At 36.7% G+C, this 23,593-nt stretch overlaps 1 protein-coding gene and 1 non-coding gene across 2 annotated transcripts in view; both read right to left on the reverse strand.

Moving 5' to 3' along the window:
- Positions 1-761: 761 nt before the first annotated feature.
- Positions 762-23,593, reverse strand: part of FAM3C (FAM3 metabolism regulating signaling molecule C) — a 57,958-nt gene continuing 35,126 nt past the window's right edge. Inside the window, exons 6-10 of the mRNA XM_055421177.2 lie at positions 14,112-14,170; positions 10,855-10,905; positions 8,651-8,735; positions 4,052-4,178; positions 762-3,098 (exon numbers count right to left, since the gene is read on the reverse strand). Of these exons, the coding sequence (XP_055277152.1) occupies positions 3,009-3,098; positions 4,052-4,178; positions 8,651-8,735; positions 10,855-10,905; positions 14,112-14,170 (412 nt within the window). The 3' untranslated portion in view covers positions 762-3,008. The remainder of the gene's footprint in view (positions 3,099-4,051; positions 4,179-8,650; positions 8,736-10,854; positions 10,906-14,111; positions 14,171-23,593) is intronic.
- On the reverse strand, positions 17,140-17,246 carry LOC129552876 (U6 spliceosomal RNA). The gene has a single exon (XR_008685357.2). It is a non-coding gene; the product is annotated as a U6 spliceosomal RNA (small nuclear RNA).

A 23,593-nucleotide genomic window follows, 5' to 3' on the forward strand; every position in this document is an offset into this window, starting at 1 on the left:
TATTCAAGGTTGTTTGTGTTTCCATACAAATTGTGAAATTATTTGTTCTAGTTTTCTGAAAAATACTGTTGGTAGCTTGATAGGGAGTGCATTGAATCTATATATTGCTTTGGATAGTATACTCATTTTCACTATATTGATTCTTCTGATCCATGAACATGGTATATTTCTCCATCTATTTGCATCATCTTTGATTTCTTTCATCAGTGGCAATTATTCTTCAATTAAAAATAAGTAAATTTTTAAAAAATCGAGAGAGCTTTGAGGGAAAGAGATTAGCTACTGGCTTGTAACGATCAAAAACCAGGTATGCAACAGAAGAGTTACTCTGGGAAGAGATAGCAAAGGAATGCTTCTGAGGAATGCATAAGAAAAAGTAAATTCTGGTACTTTATCCTACAACTCCTCGTTTACATGCACTTATTGCTGTAGAAGGCCCAACTGAAGAGGTTGAATGGCAAATCTTTTTCCTGATCAACGCAAGCAATTTTTCCCCTTTCATGTTCATTTTTTAAAATATTCTAAATGCATTTCTACTTTCAACTGCTTTCCTAACTGAACAAAGCACATTTCTCATTCTTTCATTTAAAAGTGGGGCGTGTCAACCAAACTGAAGGAAACTATCATCTTTTTGGAGGGATCATTTATTTATAATATGTATAAACTAAGTATAAAGTGCATTTCAGGCTAAAGGCATTGAGCTTCATCTGGAAAAAAAAATTACAAAATATCAGATAATTCATTTGAAAATGAATACAACATAGAAAGAACAATGATAAATTTTAATCAAAGTCAGGAATATAAAGATTCTGGCTCAATTTTTCTTTAATTTCCCAGATAACACTTTTTTCCCTACTGTCTTTGCTGTGTTTTAACAGGCATATCATAATAAACTTGTCTTGGGACTGCATCTATGATTACAAATAAAAAATACACATCCATAAGTCCTTAAACACCATTTAAAAGACCAAAGTGTCAATGCCAAATTTCTGATTTTAATGAAAATTCTAAACACTAAATGAGCATTGTTGCATTTACAATGCTTATTTTTAAAAGCCATCTGAAAGTAAAATACACAGTAAAATTATTGCTTTCAAAGTTATGTTGACATAAACCATACAAGACAGAAATGAAACAATAGCAAACTGCATGAAAGCAATTAAATAACCAATCTTTTGGCATTTTACACACCTCTATAGAGCTGTCATGTTAGTCCTTATCTTGAAACAGAAGTCGTGTCATCTAGATACTTAAATTCTATCCATTTTAAGATATATCCTGAGGATATCAGTGTGTTTAACCATAGGAATGACTTAAACTTTGCATGTTAAGCAGGACAAAACGCTTGACAAACCTCAATGTGAAGTTCTGTAGGTATATTACTTTGCCAGATTAAAAAAAAAAAAATTCCCAAATGCAAAACCAAGAATATTTATTCTCATTACTTAAAAAAAAAAGCAACACTTATTTCACAATCCCTGGAACTGTAAAATAGCTATTCTTTTAATTTACAGAATCATGGGAAGTATTTGAAATGCTAAAATACACATGCTGAAAGTGATTTAGCGTATCAGCACCAAAAATCTGAAAAGTTTACAAAATTGCTTAGATGTGTAAGGTGCATTGATTCATGAATTACATTCAGTTTGAGGGAAGAAACAGTACCCCAAAACTCACTGATATTTTAACTTCCAACTCAGTTTATAGCAAAATAAAAAATACTGCTTTTTTAAAATTTAGATGTAAGGCATCTAATATTTAGATCCAAAATTGAAGTGCTGCCTTTTACTGTGAGTGGCAGTTTGTTCATTACATTTTTTATGTTCCAGTTTAAGATACTTCACACATAATATTTAATGCCCTAAAAATATTTTAAGAAACTTGTCATTTTGTGAACATCTGAAGTTAACAAAAAAGTTGTATTTCTTATATTTTTAGGTAGAATTGGGTATGAAGTCACTGTGTATCAAATAAAATTATTTCTTAACTGTTATCAGTCCCGATCAGTTCATTAGGACTTTTTTATTGATAAATAAATATGCTGTTATCTTTTCAGGCAAAAATTACTATCAGGAAGTCAAATGAAAGTAAATACAGAATCTCTGGGTTTACGATCTAAAATCATCGTGACATCAAAGTGTGCCTCTTTCCAAACCACTTGGTAAAGGCTGAGAACAATTAAATAAGGAAAACTTAGGCCAGTAAGGTTTTAACTGTACTGATATGCTGTCCCGAATGACCTACTAAGGCTGGGGAAGGGACCTGGCCAGATTCCTCAGCTCTGGGGAGTTGCCCCCTCCTGCCTCACTCTGAATAGCTTATGCAAAATCAAGTTATTCACACTGCTAACACAAAATCCGTCAAGCTACAGTCCTGAATGCCATCTACATTTATATATTTACTTTGTACTGTGTACATTAAACAAAGAATTCTGTTGTGCTTTTCATGTATTTGATATGTTTTCTTATTTTATTTACAGGTTTCTTGGGAAGGGAAGAAAAAGACTAAGAAAAGAAATACAACAGGGGAGTCAGACTGTAAAGTAACATTACACACACAACTAGCCCAATATCTTTTTAATTTAAAAGATACTATCATCAGAAGGCAATATACATATATATATGTAAAAGAAAACAAAGTCTGCTCCCTAAAATCCATATCATTCCATGATAGATTTTCACAGCGACTAGTATATATCAATATATTTTTCATATCTGTTCAGTTATCCATTGGTATGCTTTTAGAATTAAAAGATGCCATTAGCATCATGGTCTGAACATTGTACCATTAGAGAGATGTGCTTGAAAATGGTTCAGTAATTTGCTCATTATGATGACTATTTACAAAGACAGCTATTTACGTTAGCAATAAATAATCCTGATATCAAAAGAGATAATGGACATGCACACACCGAGATGGCCGCATGCTCTTAAAATATTTACATGTAGTTTTTCTGGTAGGGCTCTCCCATTAACAGTGAAAGTGTGTTCTCTTCAGCTTTCTCCACGTTAGTCTTGCTTCTGGGGAATGCATCCTTCCATTTCTACAACTTCGGGCCATCCTTCGTATTTATTTGTGTCCTTATTGTTCTTTATGTGCTGTTGGAACACAACCACAGTATAGTACTTTAGCAAACTGCATATCTGCAATAACATAATTAAGCATACTCATTTCAGTAATGCTTCTATCAACATATAAATTAGTGTTCAACATATTAAATGAGCAATGCTTGGGGTCTGGCATACAGTGGCAGACCTTTAAGGAGGATCTGAAAGAACAAAACACTGCAGATGGTATTTAAAGATCCTTTGTAAGTCAAAAATAAGTTTACATTCTACTAAGTTCTACAGTATTTCTGTACTTCATTGATTCTAATATCAAAAGTTCAGCTAAAATTTTTAATAACCGACTTCCTAAAGGTCTTATGATACAAGTAATCATAGGTCAATGCATTGTCACATAGGAAAAAAACTTTCATGTAGAATTCGACCATTTTTTAAATTTTAAAATTAAAATAGCGTCAGTTATTTCAAATAACTGATTGCCATGGACCTATGAAAAATATGGAAACATATTTCAGTTCAGTTCAGTTCAGTCGCTCAGTCATGTCCGACTCTTTGCGACCCCATGAATCACAGCATGCCAGGCCTCCCTGTCCATCACCAACTCCTGGAGTTCACTCAAACTCATGTCCATCAAGTTGGTGATGCCATCCAGCCATCTCATTCTCTGCCGTCCCCTTCCCCTCCCACCCCCAATCCTTCCCAGCATCAGAGTCTTTTCCAGTGAGTCAACTCGTCGCATGAGGTGGCCAAAGTATTGGAGTTTCAGCTTTAGCATCAGTCCTTCCAATGAACACCCAGGATTGATTTCCCCCAGAATGGACTGGTTGGATCTCCGTGCAGTCCAAGGAATTCTCAAGAGTCTTCTCCAGCAGAAACATATTTAATGTCTGCTTTATCTAAGTTGCAAATAACTGGGATAGGAATATGTACTGTACGGTTTCACACAATTGCTGTTGCCCATTAATCATGAAGTCTGAGACACTAACCTGTTCAAAAGGGCTTTTTGTCTTAATGCCTTTTCCACCACAGAAGACCCAGTTGTCTCTGAAACCAAGATGAGTAATAGATGTACTCCCCAATTCAGCAATCAGCCGCCGGGCCTCATCATTGAGTCTTGAAGAGAGAAAAAAAACGGTACAATAAATGTAGTGTACTGTATGTAGTCTAAGGAATACTGATACACTTACAGTATTTAACATACAACCAAGAAATAAATGAGAAAACCCTGGCTTAAATAAGAGAACATAAAAAAATAAATTTTATCAGAGTCACATTCCAACTATTTGAATTCTTTAATGATGAAAGTTATGAAATCTAGCAAATAAATTTCTAGCTTATGCTATTTAGAAGTACCTTTTAGGTGTTTTAATTTCACAACAACAGTTCATTTTCATCTACATTCCATCAAATAAAAAAGGGAAACTAGTCAGCAGGTACCTATTCAGGTTAATACAAGATCTTAAGTAGTCAACATCTTCGTAAAATTAAAAATCATTTTGAATCTCCACTAAGCTCTTTGCAAATTACATTTGAGTAGAATTAAGGTAAGTGCTAATAGAAATCTGGATGTTTCTAACACTAAGTTTATTTATATCTAACTTCCTAACAGTAATTTTTGCCTGAAGAGATAATAACACATTTATCAACAGGAAAGTCCTGATCATTGATTGGGACTGATAACATTTAAAAAATAATTTTATTTGACACACAATGAGTTTATACTCAATTCTACATGAAAATATAAGAGACCTGACTTTGTTAACTTCAAATGTTCGCAAAATGACTCAAGTTTTTCAAATATTTTTGGGCATTAAATATTTTATGTGAAGCATCTGAAACTGGCAAGGCAGTTCTCATATAACTAACCTGAAGATAAACAGGATACTTTATGTTAAAAAAAAAAATGCTTCATGAACAGGACAGAGCTACATATGTCATTAGCCTTTCACAATTAGTCACATCCAGGGGGCAATGAAGCTGTTTTTAACAGCTTGGGCACTGCTGCCCTCCTGGGAAAGGTCGTAAGAATCAGTGAGAAAATCAGGGGCAGCCCTGGAATACTTAGTCTTTCAGATTCATATCTATATAAAGTGATGAATTTATAACCAAGGGAAATCAAAATAAATGAAATGGCTGTGCAAAAGGACTAGTGAAGTCTCAGCCTCTGAAGATTCTGACACCTTCACACACAACTACATGTACCTGAGTCTGGCTTTCTCCCCAAAGTGGGTCTGTAGCTGTGTTTCTTATAATCAAATCATCCTTACATGAATTGCTATCACTTTCATTCATCTGCTTACTTGGTAAGCAATTTCTGTAGTAGATGGACATCCCCTGAAAGTATTGTCTGAACTGTTTTCTTATTTCTGAACAGTGTTAGCATGCCATGGATCTGCAGACTATTACATTCCACTCTTTAGTTTATTCAACTGTTCTACTGCTGGCCCCTTAATTAGAACATTTTACTGGCATCATCAGCACTAGTAGTGAGTTTTGCTGCTTTATCTAGAATAAATGGTGCAGAACAGAGGTCATGCTTACTGGGCAGCCTAGTGACAACCTCCTGGAGGAAGGCCTACGGGCTTCAGTCAGTTACATCTCAGAAAAATCACAAATTGCACCTCAGGGTGCAGGCTTCAGGGCTGCTTGTAAATAGCTGAATGCTAGGTTCACAAATGCCAAGAGATTGCTTCATACACAAAAAATGCCTTCACAGAAGGTGGTTATCCAAATGCAGGCCTGGCCCCCTGCCAGAAGTACATGCAATTTTTTCTTATCTAAAAAATTTTACAATTAAGAAATATAATGAAGGGCAGTCATTTTTCCTTCTGGATTTCCAAATTTCAGAAGTTGCTGTTTTGATCTGCATGAATAAACTAACCAATTTAACCAAAGATCTAGCAGCAATGTGAAACTGAGCTTTCCATTTTGATTCTGCTCATCTTTCCTTACTTTCCTTTGAGATTACCGTTAGGTCCTAAGCAGAAAAGGATTAATACAGCAGGGCTTAGAAAGGCCTAAGAGCAAGACTGGTCCTTGGCTGGCTCTGGAAGCTTGGATTTGGGGAGGCTCCCCCCATTCCCAGAACTGATCAGAATGGCTCTTATGTGTCTAACTGCAAACAAAGGAGTTTATGCCAAACACCTACTTTCTGGCTGGGAATCTGGAATTTGGGGATAAGGCAGAGGGTGCCTCATGACCAGCTCCCAGTAAAAACCCTGGGCCGTGAGCTCTAATAAGCTTCCCTGGTGGACAGCACGTCCCAGTGTTGTCACAATATGTTGCTAGAAGAATTAAGCATGTTCTGTGTCACTCCGCTTGGGAGAGGACTCTTGGAAACTCAGGCCTGGTACCCTGGTTCCCTCCAGACTCTGCTCTGAACTAGCTGCCCTTCGCAGAATCTGCTTTGCATCCCTTTGCTGGAACAAATCGTAGCCCTGAGTGAGCAGGTCTATAAGCTGAGTCCTGGATTCCTCCCAGTGAATAATCAAACCTGGGGGTGGGCTTGGGCACCCATGCCACATGTCCCTGTGTCTAGCTAACTACAAGTTTATAACAAGACAACTTCCTCAACAATTTCTGAAGTTTTCTAATCTGCTTATGTAGAATTTGAGAGGTTTTATTATTCCTTTTTGCTATTTTCTATGTAACTAAGAAAAAGATGATTTCATAGTTCAAAGAAAAGTTGAAAACCAGGCAACACAGCCAATAATTTGAATGCTTGATACAGCAGATGTCAAAATATCCCATTTCTTTTAAAAGGCAGTGCAGTGTAACTAATACATTTATACACAGCATTAACTCTGGAGATATATAACTGACCCTTGAACAACCTGGGTTTGAACTGCCGGAGTCCACGTCTATTCCGTGATGGGTTCAAATTAAGAAAAGGAAGTGTGCAAAAATACAAGCAAACCATATTACTAATGACAACACTTTTACTACTACCAGGACGACCTGAGTGCTCAAAATGAGATGAGGTTCATAAAACTACTAAAGGCCACAGAGAGAAAGTTTGCTACCAAGTATAAATAATGAAGGGATCCACTGTTTCAGGAGAATGATAGGATATCGAGATTAAAACACAACTATCTTTTCCAGAGAGGCAAACACTCTTTGATCAACATAAAAAGGGAACAGTGGCTCAGGAATGTTCATATTAAGTACTTTAAAGTAAATTTAAGCTTCGAGGCCCACATGTCACACACTTAAATTCTTAAGGAACTTGTTAGTATAATCTTCAAGGTAATGTCAGTTATTTTAGAAACATCATGGAAAGTGAAGTTATTAAGATGTTTAAAGTTAAATATTCCAGTTTTTAAAAAAACAAGGAAATTTTTAAAAAACAATAGTTCAATAAAACTAAATCTAACTCCTAGCAAAATTTTAGAATGGATTATAAGAAGGAGATCCTGTGAGTATTAAAGAAAGAATAAGAAAATAAAGAGAAAGAGTAACAGGAAGGAGGCTGGATTAATAAAGCCAAGTAAACATCATCTCATACTTTCAGCTTTAAAAGCAGTTTTGGGGCAGTAAGCCAGGGTATTATAATTAGCATCATCCACGAATTTCAAGCAGGCATCTGACAGTCTCAGAAAAGTAAATAATTAAACAGCAACTGGACAGTATGCCTATTAGAGTACACTGGAAACTGAAAAGTAATTTCTGCAGCTGATTAATAGATGAATCCCTCAGAAGTGGTCTCCAGTTGGTGGCACACTGCCTGTAGTAAACATGTTTATCATTGATGACTTAGATTTAGGAGTCTGAATGACTCTGGAGGGAGTACAAAGCCAAGACAATGGAAATCTCATAGGACAAATGTCAGCATCAAGACCAAGTGGGCCAATAACAGCTAAATTAAATTTAACAAGGATATATGAATATAAAGTCTTCATTCACATTAAACAAAATCAAGTTCTGAAGGGGGAGAAAGACCTGACTTGTCAGTGATTAAAAAAAAAAACAACAACAACCTCTGAGGTCAAATGAAGAGATCAGAGAATTTAAGTTGACGAACACTGTGACGTGACTGCCTAAAGAACATGAATGCAACACCAGTCTTCATGAACATTAACCGTAATTTCTCAAACATGGTGAGTTGAGCACCTCCCCTGTACTCTGCACTGGCCAGGCCATTTCGGGAACACTTTAAGAGGGACAATGATCACCTAGAGAATGCCCAAGAAATGCAACCAGGAGGGTAAAATGACCTAGAAACCTAACAGGATAAAAGGTTAGAAGAGCCATTACAGTTTTAAAGGATCTGGGGTTTCACAGGACAGATATGCTTTGGGAAATGCCATAAGAAAATGGTACTGAAGAATATTATTGTCAGAGAAAACAATTTACAGTTGTTAAAAACAGAACACAAAAGAGTATAACAAACTTTATGTACAATGTGATTCTAATTTCACAATCATAGATGAATGATAAATAACACAGAAAGAAAAATTTTAAAAAGTTAACAGTGTTTATCTGAAAGTTGGATTACCTGACTTATAAATTTTTTCATTGAAAATGTATTGCTTATGTTATTATAAATTATAGATCTGCAAGTTGCATAAATTTTGAAATTTACATACTTGGTTGCTCCATCATCATATGTTCCCATTAAGACTATTGTTCCATCTTGTATGGCCTTCAGAAACTCAATAAATGGGGCCACATCTGAAAAAAAAACAGAAAGGGTTAAGTGTTTGTTTTTTTTAATGACTAACCATCATGATAATCTCTTAGAACTTAATAGTAAAAAAAATGAAGTGTTTGTAAATTGATAATTTCTAATGTAGATAAACCAAAAGAAAGACAAATCCTATGAACAGGATAGAAATTAAGTTTCACATCAACTTAAAATTTCCCAATTCTGATTCACCCTGTGTGTGTTTCGTACTGATACTCCAGGGGCTAAATGAAAAATCCATAGCATATTAAAGTATGACATGATTTCATGTAAGAAATTTAGGAGACAGGAGAAAGGTTCATGAACTCCCTGAGTATATGTAAAATTGTTTGCATAGATACTTTTCTAAAAAAGAGAACTTTCATTTACTGCACAAAAGGATCTGTAATTTTAAAAAATTATATAAATATGTACACAGCTGACCCTTGAACAACAGGGGTTTGAGCTCAGGAGTCCACTTATACACAGATTTGTTTTCAATAAATCCTACAGTACCATGTGATCCTAATTTAGTTGAATCCGAGGATGCAGAACTGCAGGTATGGAGGGCCAATTATGGAACTTGACCACCTGAAGGTTACAGGCTATCTGTAGAGGGTCCTGGAACCAGTCCCCTGCACATACTGCGGGACAAGTGTACATACATCCATAGTGATTTAAGGAATCTTCTGGGAATATTTACTTACTATAAACTAGGGGAAGAAATGTAAGCTAGTTATCACTAAAAGTCAAACTAATTAAGGCAAATACTGCAGTCATTATCTGCTTCATCTGCAGGATTAAGATTCACAAAGGATTAAACCTTGTCAGTGACTATAAACTGGTGATACCAAAGAGGCTGATTGGGAACTATCAATACAAATCATTCTACATCTTGAACTCCTTACAATGTCAGATTCCTAAATGCCCAAGTCTAATACTACAAAACTATTCAGCTTCTTTCCACAGCAAAGATTCCAAAGATTTCTCAAAAACTGCATTCTATCTTAAAATAGTAGCATTTTTAATTCAGAAAAAAATGTAACAGAGCAGCTAACAAATCACTTCCATTTAAATCCAAAGATGGTAGTAAGCTGCCACTACTAAATTTGAGGGGTATTTTCAGCAGTAGTTTGCTGACCTGAGATGAAATACCAGAGCTTCTGGTCACATGACTGATTTCAACAACAATTTTATAAGAGGTTTTCCATGTGATAAATTTTGGTAGAACCAATTATTCCTTTAGAACCTAAAACTGATGGCACATTTTAAGTTGATACACGTTTTGACAACATGAAAAGTTCTGATCTCATTTAAAAAATAAATAATACATGGCATCTCATTACAGGCTGAAGAAATATTAGGAAAGCTCAATGGTCTGAGAACAAGATAAAATTGGGAAGCCTAACAACTGCTGGCTTCCAGGAATTCATAAAGTGGATGAGGAGGTGCAGGGGAGAGCCTCAACTTAGAAAAGAATCAACAATTAAATCAGTGTTGGCCTTCCTTCAGACTTGAGGAAGAAATCTCTCTCTCTTTCAGGCACCATCTTCTTTGAGGTGCCAGGTCCTTCCCTCTGCAGGCTGGTGACTAATTTCCACCTGCTCCTTGGAACTACCAAATTAGGAAGATTATCTGTGGACTGCTCTAAGTACAATAAACTGGAAAGAAAATTCTACTCCTTCTCTCAAATATTCATCTATTTGAATAATAATCCTGGTTATGAACTTAGTTTTGAGACTGAAAATTTTATGCAAAAAAATCAATTCAGTAAGGTAAACATGATTACACTGGTTAAGCCCTTCTTCAAATTACTTATTCTTTTTAGAAATTTCAGACAGAAACCCAAAGCAGCCTAAAGTTTTGAATTAGTTGTTCTGCAGAAAACAGGACGCAGACTTTAACAAATCTTAAGTGTGATTATCACCACTCTTAATTACACATCACCAACAATTTTTATAAAAAAGCGAAGTGTATGCAGTATGACTAATCATTTAAATATGAGCTGGACATTCAATGAAAAGAAACAAAATGAAAATAGTACCATTATTTTCTAATCAATGGACTACATTATATTGGTATGATTTAGTGCAAGCAACAGAACAGTTACACGTAATTCATACTTACTTCCTCCCCACATGTCAAAATATCTGGTGTCTATTAGTTCTCCTGTTTTGCCTAAAATAGATTGAATTCATAGCAAATTACACAACTGGAATATACTCTACATTGTATAAGACATATGATCTTGTCCAATGTGAATCTATTAACAGAATTATTATGACAAATACTTAAAATCTGAAATGCATGCATCTAAAATTTTTTCTTAGGGTAATTTTTGAATAGGACTTTCTCATTAATTTTGTAAGCTGAAGAGTACCAAACAGAAATTACTGCTGACTTTAGACAATTCAAATTCAAAGTTATATATTTTTCATTCTTATGTGTTACCATCTTCCCTTATTTAAAAATTACCCACAAATACATAAACCTTAAAAAATAAACAACAAATGAATCCATGCTATTTTCTGTTATTAAAGCAATCTTGCAAAAAAATTGTATTTAATTTCCTTTTAAAATGTTTTCACTATCAATTGGACAAATATGCACAGAATCTTTTATACATAGGAAAATGCAGAAACTAGAAACAAAAATATCTCTCTCATTGTGAAAGTTATAGAAATTATTTTCCTACAGTATGAGCTAGAGAAGGTGGGTGTGGATTCTCTTCTCCCCACACAGTTTCAGAGAGTGACTGTGCCAAAAGGAGAAGTATGCAGCTGGGTCTCACTTCACAGGTTCATATTTTCAGATGTGATTTTTCAATGGTCTTCTCCAACACCATAGTTCAAAAGCATCAATTCTTCGGCACTCAGCTTTCTTTATAGTCCAAACTCACATCTATTCATAACTACTGGAAAAACCACAGCCTTGACTATATAAGACCTTTGTTGGCAAAGTAATGTCTCTGCTTTTTAATATGCTGTCTAGGTTGGTCATAACTTTCCTTCCAAAGAGTAAGTGTCTTTTAATTTCATGGCTGCAATCACCATCTGCAGTGATTTTGGAGCCTAAAAAAATAAAGTCAGCCAGTGTTTCCCCATCTATTTCTCATGAAGTGATGGGACCGGAATGCCATGATCTTTGTTTTCTGAACGTTGAGCTTTAAGCCAACTTTTTCATTCCCCTCTTTCACTTTCATCAAGAGGTTCTTTAGTTCTTCTTCATTTTCTGCCATAAGGATGGTGTCATCTGCATATTTGAGGTTACTGATATTTCTGCCAGCAATCTTGATTCCAGCTTGTGCTTCATCCAGCCCAGTGTTTCTCATGATGTACTCTGCATGTAAGTTAAATAAGCAGGGTGACAATATACAGCCCTGACGTATTCCTTTTCCTATTTGGAACTAGTCTGTTGTTCCACGTCCAGTTCTAACTGTTGCTTCCTAAACTGCATACAGATTTCTCAAGATGCAGGTCAAGTGGTCTGGTATTCCCATCTGTTTCAGAATTTTCCAGTTTATTGTCATCCACACAATCAAAGGCTTTGGCATAGTCAATAAAGCAGAAATAGATGTTTTTCTGGAACTCTTGTTTTTTTGATGATCCAGTGGATGTTGGCAATTTGATCTCTGGTTCCTCTGCCTTTTCTAAAACCAGCATGAACATCTGGAAGTTCACGGTTCATGTATTGCTGAAGCCTGGCTTGGAGAATTTTGACCATTACTTTACTAGCGTGTGAGATGAGTGCAATTGTGTGGTAGTTTCAGCATTCTCAGGCATTGCCTTTCTTTGGGACTGGAATGAAAACTGACCTTTTCCAGTCCTGTGGCCACTGCTGAGTTTTCAAAATTTGCTGACATATTGAGTGCATCACTTTCACAGCATCGTCTTTTAGGATTTGAAATAGCTCAATTGGAATTCCATCACCTCCACTAGCTGTTCATAGTGATGCTTCCTCAGGCACACTTGACTTCACATTCCAGGATGTCTGGCTCTAGGTGAGTGATCACACCATTGTGATTATCTGGGTTGTGAAGATCTTTTTCGTACAGTTCTTCCATGTATTCTTGCCACCTCTTCTTAATATCTTCTGCTTCTGTTAGGTCCCTACCATTTCTGTCCTTTATTGAGTCCATCTTGGCATGAAATGTTCCTTTGGTATCTCTAATTTTCTTGAAGAGATCTGTTGTCTTTCCCATTCTATTGTTTTCCTCTATTTCTTTGCACTGATCATTGAGGAAGGCTTTCTTATCTCTCCTTGCTATTCTTTGGAACTCTGCATTCAAATGGGTATATCTTTCCTTTTCTCCTTTGCTTTTCGCTTCTCTTCTTCTCACAGCTATGTGTAAGGCCTCCTCAGACAGCCATTTTGCTTTTTGGCATTTCTTTTTCTTGGGGATGGTCTTGGTTCCTGTCTCCTGTACACTGTCACGAACCTCTTGTCCATAGTTCATCAGGCATTCTGTCTATCAGATCTAGTCCCTTAAATCTATTTCTCACTTCCACTGTATAGTCGTAAGGGATTTGATTTAGGTCATACCTGAATGGTTTAGTGGTTTTCCCTACTTTCTTCAATTTAAGTCTGAATTTGGCAATAAGGAGTTCATGGTCTGAGCCACAGTCAGCTCCTGGTCTTGTTTTTGCTGATTGTATAGACTTCTCCATCTTTGACTTCAAAGAATATAATCAATCTGATTTCGGAGTTGGCCGTCTGGTGATGTCCATGTGTAGAGTCTTCTCTTGTGTTGTTGGAAGAGTTGTTGCTATGACCAGTGTGTTCTCTTGGCAAAATTCTACTAGCCTTTGCCCTGCTTCATTCTGTACTCCAAGGCCAAATTTGCCTGTTACTCCAGGTGTTTCTTGACTTCCTACTTTTGCATTCCAGTTCCCTATAATGAAAACGACATCTTTTGGGGGTGTTAGTTCCAAAAGGTCTTGCAGGTCTTCATAGAACTGTTCAGCTTCTTCAGTGTTACTGGTCAGGGCATAGACTTAGATTACCATGATACTGAATGGTTTGCCTTGGAAATGAACAGAGATCATTCTGATATATTACATTAAGATTCCAATATCTGCAGCAGGAATTCATCAATTGTTAGATAATGTTGTACCCTGACAATCTCATGGGAGGCTCTCTATACACTGCACAGCAAGCTGGATGCTTCCAAGAGGATGTTATGTAAACACTGAAATGCAGTGTCTCATCTCTACTCATAGCTAATGTTGTGGGAGGGCGGTGGGAGAGCTTTAATGTCAAGCTTGACTCTTTCTTACCTGATCTCTTGATATAAGAGTATATTTTATTTTGGGCCATTAAATATACCTATATACCACTATACCCTTATATCTACCATACCCACAAGGTAAAATAATCATTCTTACCGTTTACCAAGGCAATATTGATTCCTCTTCCAACATTATTCTTAACACCACTCATTAAACTGAAGGGGGATAAGTTAAGACAAATTTAGAATTAGATATTGCAGATAAATATCCATCAGGTAAAGCCATTCATGCCAAAAAAAAAAAAAAACCCAGTTGGGAATGTTATATATACACACAGCTGTTTAGTACTACAGTGGAGACTGAAAGGTCTCTACCAAGTCAGAGAAGACAGTCTAACACTGAATAATTTAAAAGCAACATTCGTAAGTAGATTTCACGAAATATATATTAAAAAGTATTAGTCAAAATACTAGACTCTTTCTTGCTGCCCTGCATCAGATTATGAAAGACCATTTTAGAAAATCCATCAAACACATGGACATTATGCTCACAGCCTGCACCACTCTCAAGGGAATAAACAAGGGTAAACTAGTGAACTTTCTGCAAAGTTAATGTGACATGAAACAGAGGGGAGATGCTACCAAAATCTTTTATAATCTGAAAGCAAGAAGATTTCACTTAATTGTGAACATTCTCTTAGTGATAACTGATGCAAAATTTCTCAATACCCAGAAGAAGGAATATTGTATTCATATAATTATAGCATTGAATCATAAGACTTGCAATGTCATTCTACGGTAATCAACTTCCATGGGCAGCTCACAGACCATTACATAAAGATAATAAATACTGTGAAATGGAAGGTATGAGTGAAATATTTGCTTGTTATCAGTTCAGTTTGTTGAATAAGTGTAGGTACCTTTTATTCTAAAAATTCATAGTGATGTGCTGCTAAATGATTAAGTGGTTTGAGGTGGTGGGGAAGTGAGTATGCATATATGAGTACACTCCTGTACTCATACATGATACACCTATCTATCCTTTATCCATCTATCAACAGATATTTAGATTGTTTCTCTTACCTATTTGAAATAATTAACCAACAATGTAAGTTTATTATAAATTTTACTGACAGAAAGGATCTGAAGCACACAATTTCACAAAGAATACATACTTGATTATAAATTTCACCACTGATTCTCACAGAATGTGTTATGATTTTCATGGAACTCATTTTATTATTTTTATTTTTATTTATTTATTTTTTGTAATTAATTTATTTTTTATTGGAGGCAAATTATTTTACAATATTATATTGGTTGGTTTTGCCATTCATTGACATGAATTCACCCCGGGTTTACACAAGTTCCCCCTCCTGAACCCCCCTCCCACCTCCCTCCTCCCTTTATCCTCCCTCTGGGTCATCCCCGCATGCCAGCCCCGAGCATCCTATAACATGCATTGACCCTGAACTAGTGATTCGTTTCACATATGACAACATACGTGTTTCAATGCCATTCTCCCAAATCATCCCACCCTCACCCTCTCCCACAGAGTCCCAAAGACTGATCCATACATCTGTGTCTCTTTTGCTGTCTCGTATACAGGGTTATCATTTGCATCTTCCTAAATTCCATATATATGCGTTAGTATGCTGTATTGGTGTTTTTCTTTCTGGTTTACTTCACTCTGTATAATAGGTTCCAGTTTCATCCACCTCATTAGAACTGATTCAAATGTATTCTTTTTAATGGCTGAATAATACTCCATTGTGTATATGTACCAAAGCTTTCTTATCCATTCGTCTGCAGATGGACATCTAGGTTGCTTCCATGTCCTGGCTATTATAAACAGTGCTGCAATGAACATTGGAGTACATGTGTCTCTTTCAATTCTGGTTTCCTCGGTGTGTATGCCCAGGAGTGCGATTGCTGGATCATATGGCAGTTCTATTTCCAGTTTTTTGAGGAATCTCCACACTGTTCTCCATAGTGGCTGTACTAGTTTGCATTCCCACCAACAGTGTAAGAGGACACTAATAGATGGAGAAATATACCATGCTCATGGATTGGAAGAATAAATATTGTAAAAATGAGTATACTACCCAAAGTAATTTATACATTCAATGCAATCCCTATCAAGCTACCAATGATATTTTTCACAGAACTAGAACAAATAATCTCACAATTTGTATGGAAATACAAAAAACCTCGAATAGCCAAAGCAATCTTGAGGAAGAAAAATGGAACTGGGGGAATTAACCTGCCGGACTTCAGGCTCTACTACAAAGCCACAGTCATCAAGACAGTATGGTACTGGCATAAAGACAGAAATATAGATCAATGGAACAAAATAGAAAGCCCAGAGATAAATCCACGCACCTATGGACACCTCATCTTTGACAAAGGAGGCAAGAATATAAAATGGAGAAAAGACAGTCTCTTTAACAAGTGGTGCTGTTAAACTGTGCTCTTTAACAAGTGGTGCTGTTAAACTGTGAAAACTGGTCAGCCACTTGTAAAAGAATGAAACTAGAACACTTCCTAACACCATACACCAAAATAAACTCAAAATGGATTAGAGAGCTAAATGTAAGACCAGAAACTATAAAACTCCTAGAGGAGAACGTAGGCAAAACACTCTCTGACATAAATCACAGCAGGATCCTCCATGACCCACCTCCCAGAATATTGGAAACAAAAGCAAAAATAAACAAATGGGACCTAATTAAAATCAAAAGCTTCTGCACAGCAAAGGAAACTATAAGCAAGGTGAAAAGACAGCCTTCAGAATGGGAGAAAATAATAGCAAATGAAGCAACTGATAAAGGATTAATCTCCAAAATATATAAGCAGCTCCTGCAGCTCAATTCCAGAAAAATAAATGACCCAATCAAAAAATGGGCCAAAGAACTAAACAGACATTTCTCCAAAGAAGACATACAGATGGCTAACAAACACATGAAAAAATGCTCAACATCCCTCATAATCAGAGAGATGCAAATCAAAACCACAATGAGATACCATTTCACACCTGTCAGAATGGCTGCTATCCAAAAGTCTACATGCAATAAATGCTGGAGAGGATGTGGAGAGAAAGGAACCCTCTTACACTGTTGGTGGGAATGCAAACTATTTTTATTTTTATTTTATTGGAGGCAAATTACCTTACATTAATATACTGAAAAACTATGGAACGCTTCACGAATTTGCGTGTCATCCTTGTGCAGGGGCCATGCTAATCTTCTTTGTATCGTTCCAATTTTAGTATATGTGCTGCCGAAGCGAGCACCATGGAACTCATTTTACTTAACCTATGGTAGCAAGTGATGAACGAGTAAAATTTCAACACAAATGTTGGATGTTATTCCATTTAAAGAATAAAATTCAGAAAAACCTGAAACAGTGAACAATAAAGACATATGCTGGAATTTCACTTGTCTGTCAATGATGTGAGTGATGTTTTTGTTGACTCACTGAAAGATAACTTCCTCAACTTTTGTGCTATTCCTAATACCTACAAATATAACATACTTTTAATTTTACTCTGGACAATGATTTTCTCCCTCATTTTTCTTAAGTCTAGGCCTGAGTCAGCAAAATTGTTCTGTAAGGGGCCAGAGTAAATATCAAAGGCAAGCACTAAAAAAGCTATACAATGAGATATAATAAATAAATAAATAAGAAGTTTTTCAAAATGTTTATATAACTCACAGGAAGGCAGCAAAAGAAAACAGAAACAAAAAACAGATAACAGAAAGTAATAAAATGGCAGGCTTACGCCTGAATACATCAATAATTATAATAAGTATAAATAGGTCAAAAATATCCAATGAAGATAGAAATTGGATGGTGGATTAAAATAGGACTACATGCTGTTTATAAGAAGTAGGTAGAAACAACCTAGAAGTCTACAAACTAATGAATGGAAATGAAAGTAATGGAACTAAACAAAATGTGACATATCTATACAATGGACTATCATTCAGCCATAAAAAGAAGTGAAGTACTGATATATACTATAACATGGATGAACCCTGAAAACACTATGCTTAGTGAAGAAGCTGATCACAAAAATACCTACATATTATATATATATATATAAAATGTCCAAAATAGGCAAATCTATAGAGACAGAAAGTAAACTTAGTAGTTACTTAGGGCTGCTTGGGGAGACAGCAGATGGACTAGCGCGCAATAGGAAAGGAGCAGGAGGGCAATAACTAAAGGGCACAGCGTTCCCTTCTGAGGCATGATAACGTTCTAAAACTGACTGTGGTAATAGGTGCAAACATCTATGAATATACTAAAATCCACTGACTGTGTATTTTAAATGAATGGACTGTAAATGTACAGTTCAGTTCAGTCGCTCAGTCGTGTCTGACTCTCCGCGACCCCATGAATCACAGCACGCCAGGCCTCCCTGTCCATCACCAACTCCCGGATTTCACTCAAACTCATGTCCACAGAGTTGGTGATGCCATCCAGCCATCTCATTCTCAGTCGTCCCCTTCTCCTCCCGCCCCCAACTGAGCTATATCTCAATAAAGCTGTTTAAACAAAAGCAAACAGGAATGGCTATATTAATATCAACTAAAATAGATTTCTGAGCAAAGAAAAACATCAGAAACAGAGAGGAGGTTTGCATAATGATCAAAGGGTCAATCTAGCAAGAAGACATAGCCATCCCAAGTGTGTGTACCAAGCAATTAAGGTATAAAACATGTGAAGCAAACCCAGGTAGAACTGACAGGAGAAAAAGACAAATCTACAATTACATTTGGACATGTCAATATCCCTCTCTCAATATCCTGTTGAAAGACAGGAAATTTAAAAAAGTATATAACAATTCAACAACAGCATTAACCATCAGGGTCTAATTGACATTTAAAGAATATTCTACTTGCTGACAAATATACATTCTTTCGAAGCACCCATTCTTCCAGCATATACTAAGATAGACCATATCAAGGGCCATAAAGTAAACCTTGACAAATTTAAAAGTACTGAAATCATATCAAATGTGTCTCCAACCACAATGAAATCAGTGATAAATGATAACAGGAAATTCCCCAAACATTTGGAAATTAAGCAATATACTTCTAAATAACCTATGGGTCAAAGAAGCCTGAAGTGAAAAATTTAAAAACACACTGAAAATGCAGCTTATTAAAATTTGTGATGCACAGCTGAACTGTGGTATATCCATAGAGTACTACTCAGCATTAAAATAGGAGCAAATTATTAATACATAATAATATTTCAAGACCACTATACTGAATGAAAAAAAAAAACCCAATCTCAAATGCTTACATATTTTATGATTCTATTTATACAATATTCTCAAAACAAAGTCAGGAAAGTGATGTCTCTGCTTTTTAATCCACTGTCTAGGTTTGTCATAGCTTTTCTTCCAAGGAGGCGGCATCTTTTAATTTTGTGGCTGTAGTCACTATCTGCAGTGATTTTGGAGTGCAAGAAAATAAAATCTGTCACTGCTTCCACTTTTTCCATTTCTATTCGCCATGAAGTGATGGGACCAAATGCCATGATCTTAGTTTTTTGAATACTGAGTTTCAAGCCAGCTTTTTCACTCTCCTTTTTGACCCTCATCAAGAAGTTCTTTGTACCTCTTCACTTTCTGCCATTAGAGTGATATTATCTGTGTATTTGAGGTTAATCTTGATTCCAGCTTGTGATTCATCCAGTCTGGCACTTTGCATGATGTACTCTGCATATAAGTTAAATACGCAGGGTAACAATACACAGCTTTATTGTACACCTTTTCCAATTTTGAACCAGTCAGTTGTTCCATGTCCGGTTCTAACTGCTGCTTCTTGACCTGCATACAGGTTTCTCAGGAGACAGGTAAGGTGGTCTGGTACTCCATCTCTTGAAGAATTTTCCAGTTTGTTGTGATCCACATATTCAAAGGCTTTAGCATAATCAATGAAGCAGAAGTGGGTGCTTTTCTGGAATTCCCTTGGTTTCTCCATGATCTAATAAATGTAGGCAATTTGATCTCTGGTTCTTCTGCCTTTCCTAAACCCAGCTTGTACATCTGCAAGTTCTTTTCACAAACTGCTAAAGCCTAGCTTAAAGGATTTTGAGCACTACTTTGCTAGCATGTGAAATAAACACAACTGTACAGTAGTTTGAACAGTCATTGCATTGTCCTTCTTCGGGATTGTAATGAAAACTGACCTTTTCCAGTCCTGTGGCCACTGCTGAGTTTTCCAAATTTACTGAAACATTGAGTATAGCACATTAACAGCATCACCTTTTAGAATTTTAAATAGCTCAGCTGGAATTTCGTCACCTCCATTAGCTTTGTTTATAGTAATGCTTCCTAAGGCTCACTTGACTTCATACTCCAGGATGTGTGAGTGACCATACCATCATGCTTATCCAGGTCATTAAGACCTTTCTTGTAAACCTCTTCTTTGTATTCTTGCCACCTCTTCTTAATCTATTCTGCTTTTTCTCCTTACTGTTTCTGTCCTTTATTGTGCTCATCCTTGCATGAAATATTCCCTTGATATCTCCAATTTTCTTGAAGAGATCTCTAGTCCTAACAATACACAGACACTGTACTAATTGCCAATTTCCATTCTGATACTGTACTATAATTTCATAAGATCTAACCATGGGGAAAATAGGTGAAGAGCACATGGGATCTCTCTGTACTATCTTTGCAACTGCCTGCAATTTCTGTAATTTTTTCAAAACTGAAAAATAAAAGAAAAACTCTACTCCAAGATCTATTGAAAAAGGAAAAGCATAAAATTTTGATTTGTAAAATCTTGGCTTCCCTGGTGGCTCAGATGGTAAAGAATCTGTCTGCAATGCAGAGTTCCATCCCCGGGTCAGGAAGAATCCCTGCAGAAGAAAATGGCAGCCCACTCCAGTATTCTTGCCTGGAGAATTCCATGAACAGAGGACCCTGGAGGGCTACAGTCCATGGGGACACAGAGTTGGACACAACTTAGTAGCATTTAACTATCTACTTATACTTGTGAATCTGCCTTCAAAATTTCATTTGTTCTGTAAAATTGAAAAAGTGAAAGTCAAAGTTGCTCAGTCGTGTCCAACTCTTTGTGCCCCAAGGACTATAGAGTCCATGGAATTCTCCAGGCCAGAATACTGGAGTGGGTAGCCTTTCCCTTCTCCAGGGGATCTTCCCAACCCAGGGATCAAACCCAGGTCTCCCACATTGCAGGTGGATTCTTTACCAGCTGAGCCACAAGGGAAGCCCAAGAATACTGGAGTGGGTAGCCTATCCCTTCTCCAGATCTTCCTGACCCAGGAATAGTTAAATAAAACATAGATCTTTTCTATATGTGTGCAAAACCAGGTTTGAAAGGTGGTCTGAGGAAGTACGAAACAAGTTCAGTTCAGTTCAGTTGCTCAGTCGTGTCCGACTCTCCACGACCCCATGAATCACAGCACGCCAGGCCTCCCTGTCTATCACCAACTCCCAGAGTTCACTCAAACTCATGTCCACAGAGTCGGTGATGCCATCCAGCCATCTCATTCTCGGTTGTCCCCTTCTCCTCCCGCCCCCAACCTTTCCCAGCATCAGAGTCTTTTCCAGTGAGACAACTCGTCGCATGAGGTGGTCAAAGTATTGCAGTTTCAGCTTTAGCATCAGTCCTTCCAATGAACACCCAGGATCAAGACTGCTGCATAAAAGAGGGAAGTTTCGAAGTACATTTGTTCTACTACTTTTGCAAATGTGCTATAGCCATCATTAATGTGAAGAAGCCACAGTGATGATTAATTAACCATTAGACCTATAAGTAAGCATCACGGTGTCTTCTCCAGGAGAGATCATTTGGAGTGTGCTGCTGTGTCTATCAGAGAGCAAAGAAAGGCAACAAAGCTACATGGTGACATGGTCTTCCCACAAGAGGGCAGTAGCTTATCAAGTTTTAAAAACTAGACTTCAATCAGGGGAAACCTATAGCTAGCAAAGGACAAGTCAGTAAAGATTTTAAATGTATACAGGTTAGTCACCCAGTACTAACACAAGCTGAAATACTTTCTTTTCTCTTTCATGAATATGAAGGTTCCCCCCACCACTCCACACCTGCAGGCAAATAGTTAAAATGATTATATACTCTATAGACAGATTCTACACCTTCGAATACAGTTTTGTTTCAAATACCCACAACATGTTCCAGCTATTATGCCTTAAAATGATTTGTTTAGAGAAGGGTTTAACAAACTACAGCCCATGGGTCAAATCTAGCCAGCTGGCTGGCTGGCTGTTTTGTTTTCCCACTCATGAGCTTAGAATGGTTATTGTTATATGGTTACATTTAAAATGATTACGTAAGTACCTGCATCATATCCTTGATTTTATCTTTTGGTCCTCCCAGCCAAAAATCCTATCCTGCTCTTCAATGTGACAAAAAAAAAAAAACCCCTCAAAATAGCCCACCACATAACTTCTGTACCAAACATTAAGATTATAATAAAAGATGAAGTATTATTCCCAATATCAACTTCCTATAAACTGAAATAAGAGTATATGCCTGAAATAAAAGCTAATCTTGAATATAAGCAAACTCTATGGGTTCTCTAAAAAAAAAGCTATAATTCCTGTATTATGTGACACCTCATATTTATATCTGGAATTTTCTAAATACTTCTAACTAATGAGAAGTTTGAAATCCGTCTAACCTCCAAAATATATCTTGACTGCATCTATTTTAATCTTTGTTTGTATTGGGGTTTCTAAATCTTAGTCTACGATAATATTATAGATTTGATAATTCATGAGGAAGGGCTGTCTTGTGCACTGTAGGAAATTTAAGAGCATCCTTGGTCTCTACAAGCAGCACCTCCGTAACTTTGATACCCCAAAATGTCTACAGACCTTGACAAGTTTCCCCTAGGGAGAAAACTGCCCCCACTGAGAAGCACTGATCTGGACTAGTAGTCTGCAAAATGAGTTTGCGTATACTTAAGAGCATGTGTAGGAAAATATTAAAATTTCTACTTATGTATTCTTAGGATCCACTTACATATTTCAGTGAGCACACATGCAAACAAGTCTCTTGCCAATTGTGTGTGGCAGGGGGGGAATTGAAAGGCTGTGCCAGCACCAGGGAAAGGCCCTCCAATTGCTCTGTCTACTCTTACTTCCCTCATCATGTTACTTAGCAGTCAGATCATTTTCTTCAATATAAATGAAGTGACGACATGCCGGAGTTTGAAAACCTTCAACAACCTCTCAACACTCTCAGAAAAAGATCTCGTCTCCTTTTCTGCATGGCCTGTAAGTTCCAACGACCTGGCCGTTATCCACTTCTCTCCAGCTCTTTCCCACATTGGGCCTTCAAGCGTGCTCTTTAGAATGGTCTTCCCTGGGCGGTCTTCCTTCTTATCCTTTAATTCTCAGACTCAATGTCACTGTCTTAGAGAAACATTCCTTGACCCACTCAATCTAAAGTTGGACACCTTGATCTCATCTCACTGCCCCCATCAGTATCTGTCACACCCTGCTGCTCTGGGCAGTGTGATCCACAATTTCTAACTATTTATTTGCATTTACTTATTAAATATCCTTCTCCCTACCAGACTCTGCGTTCCATGAAAGCAGGAACTGTGCCAGTAAACACCTGTTGAATAAAA

This window comes from Moschus berezovskii, chromosome 3, assembly GCF_049115385.1.
Source record: "Moschus berezovskii isolate FMDL1 chromosome 3, NW_MosBer_1.0, whole genome shotgun sequence".
NCBI classification, from domain to species: domain Eukaryota; kingdom Metazoa; phylum Chordata; class Mammalia; order Artiodactyla; family Moschidae; genus Moschus; species Moschus berezovskii.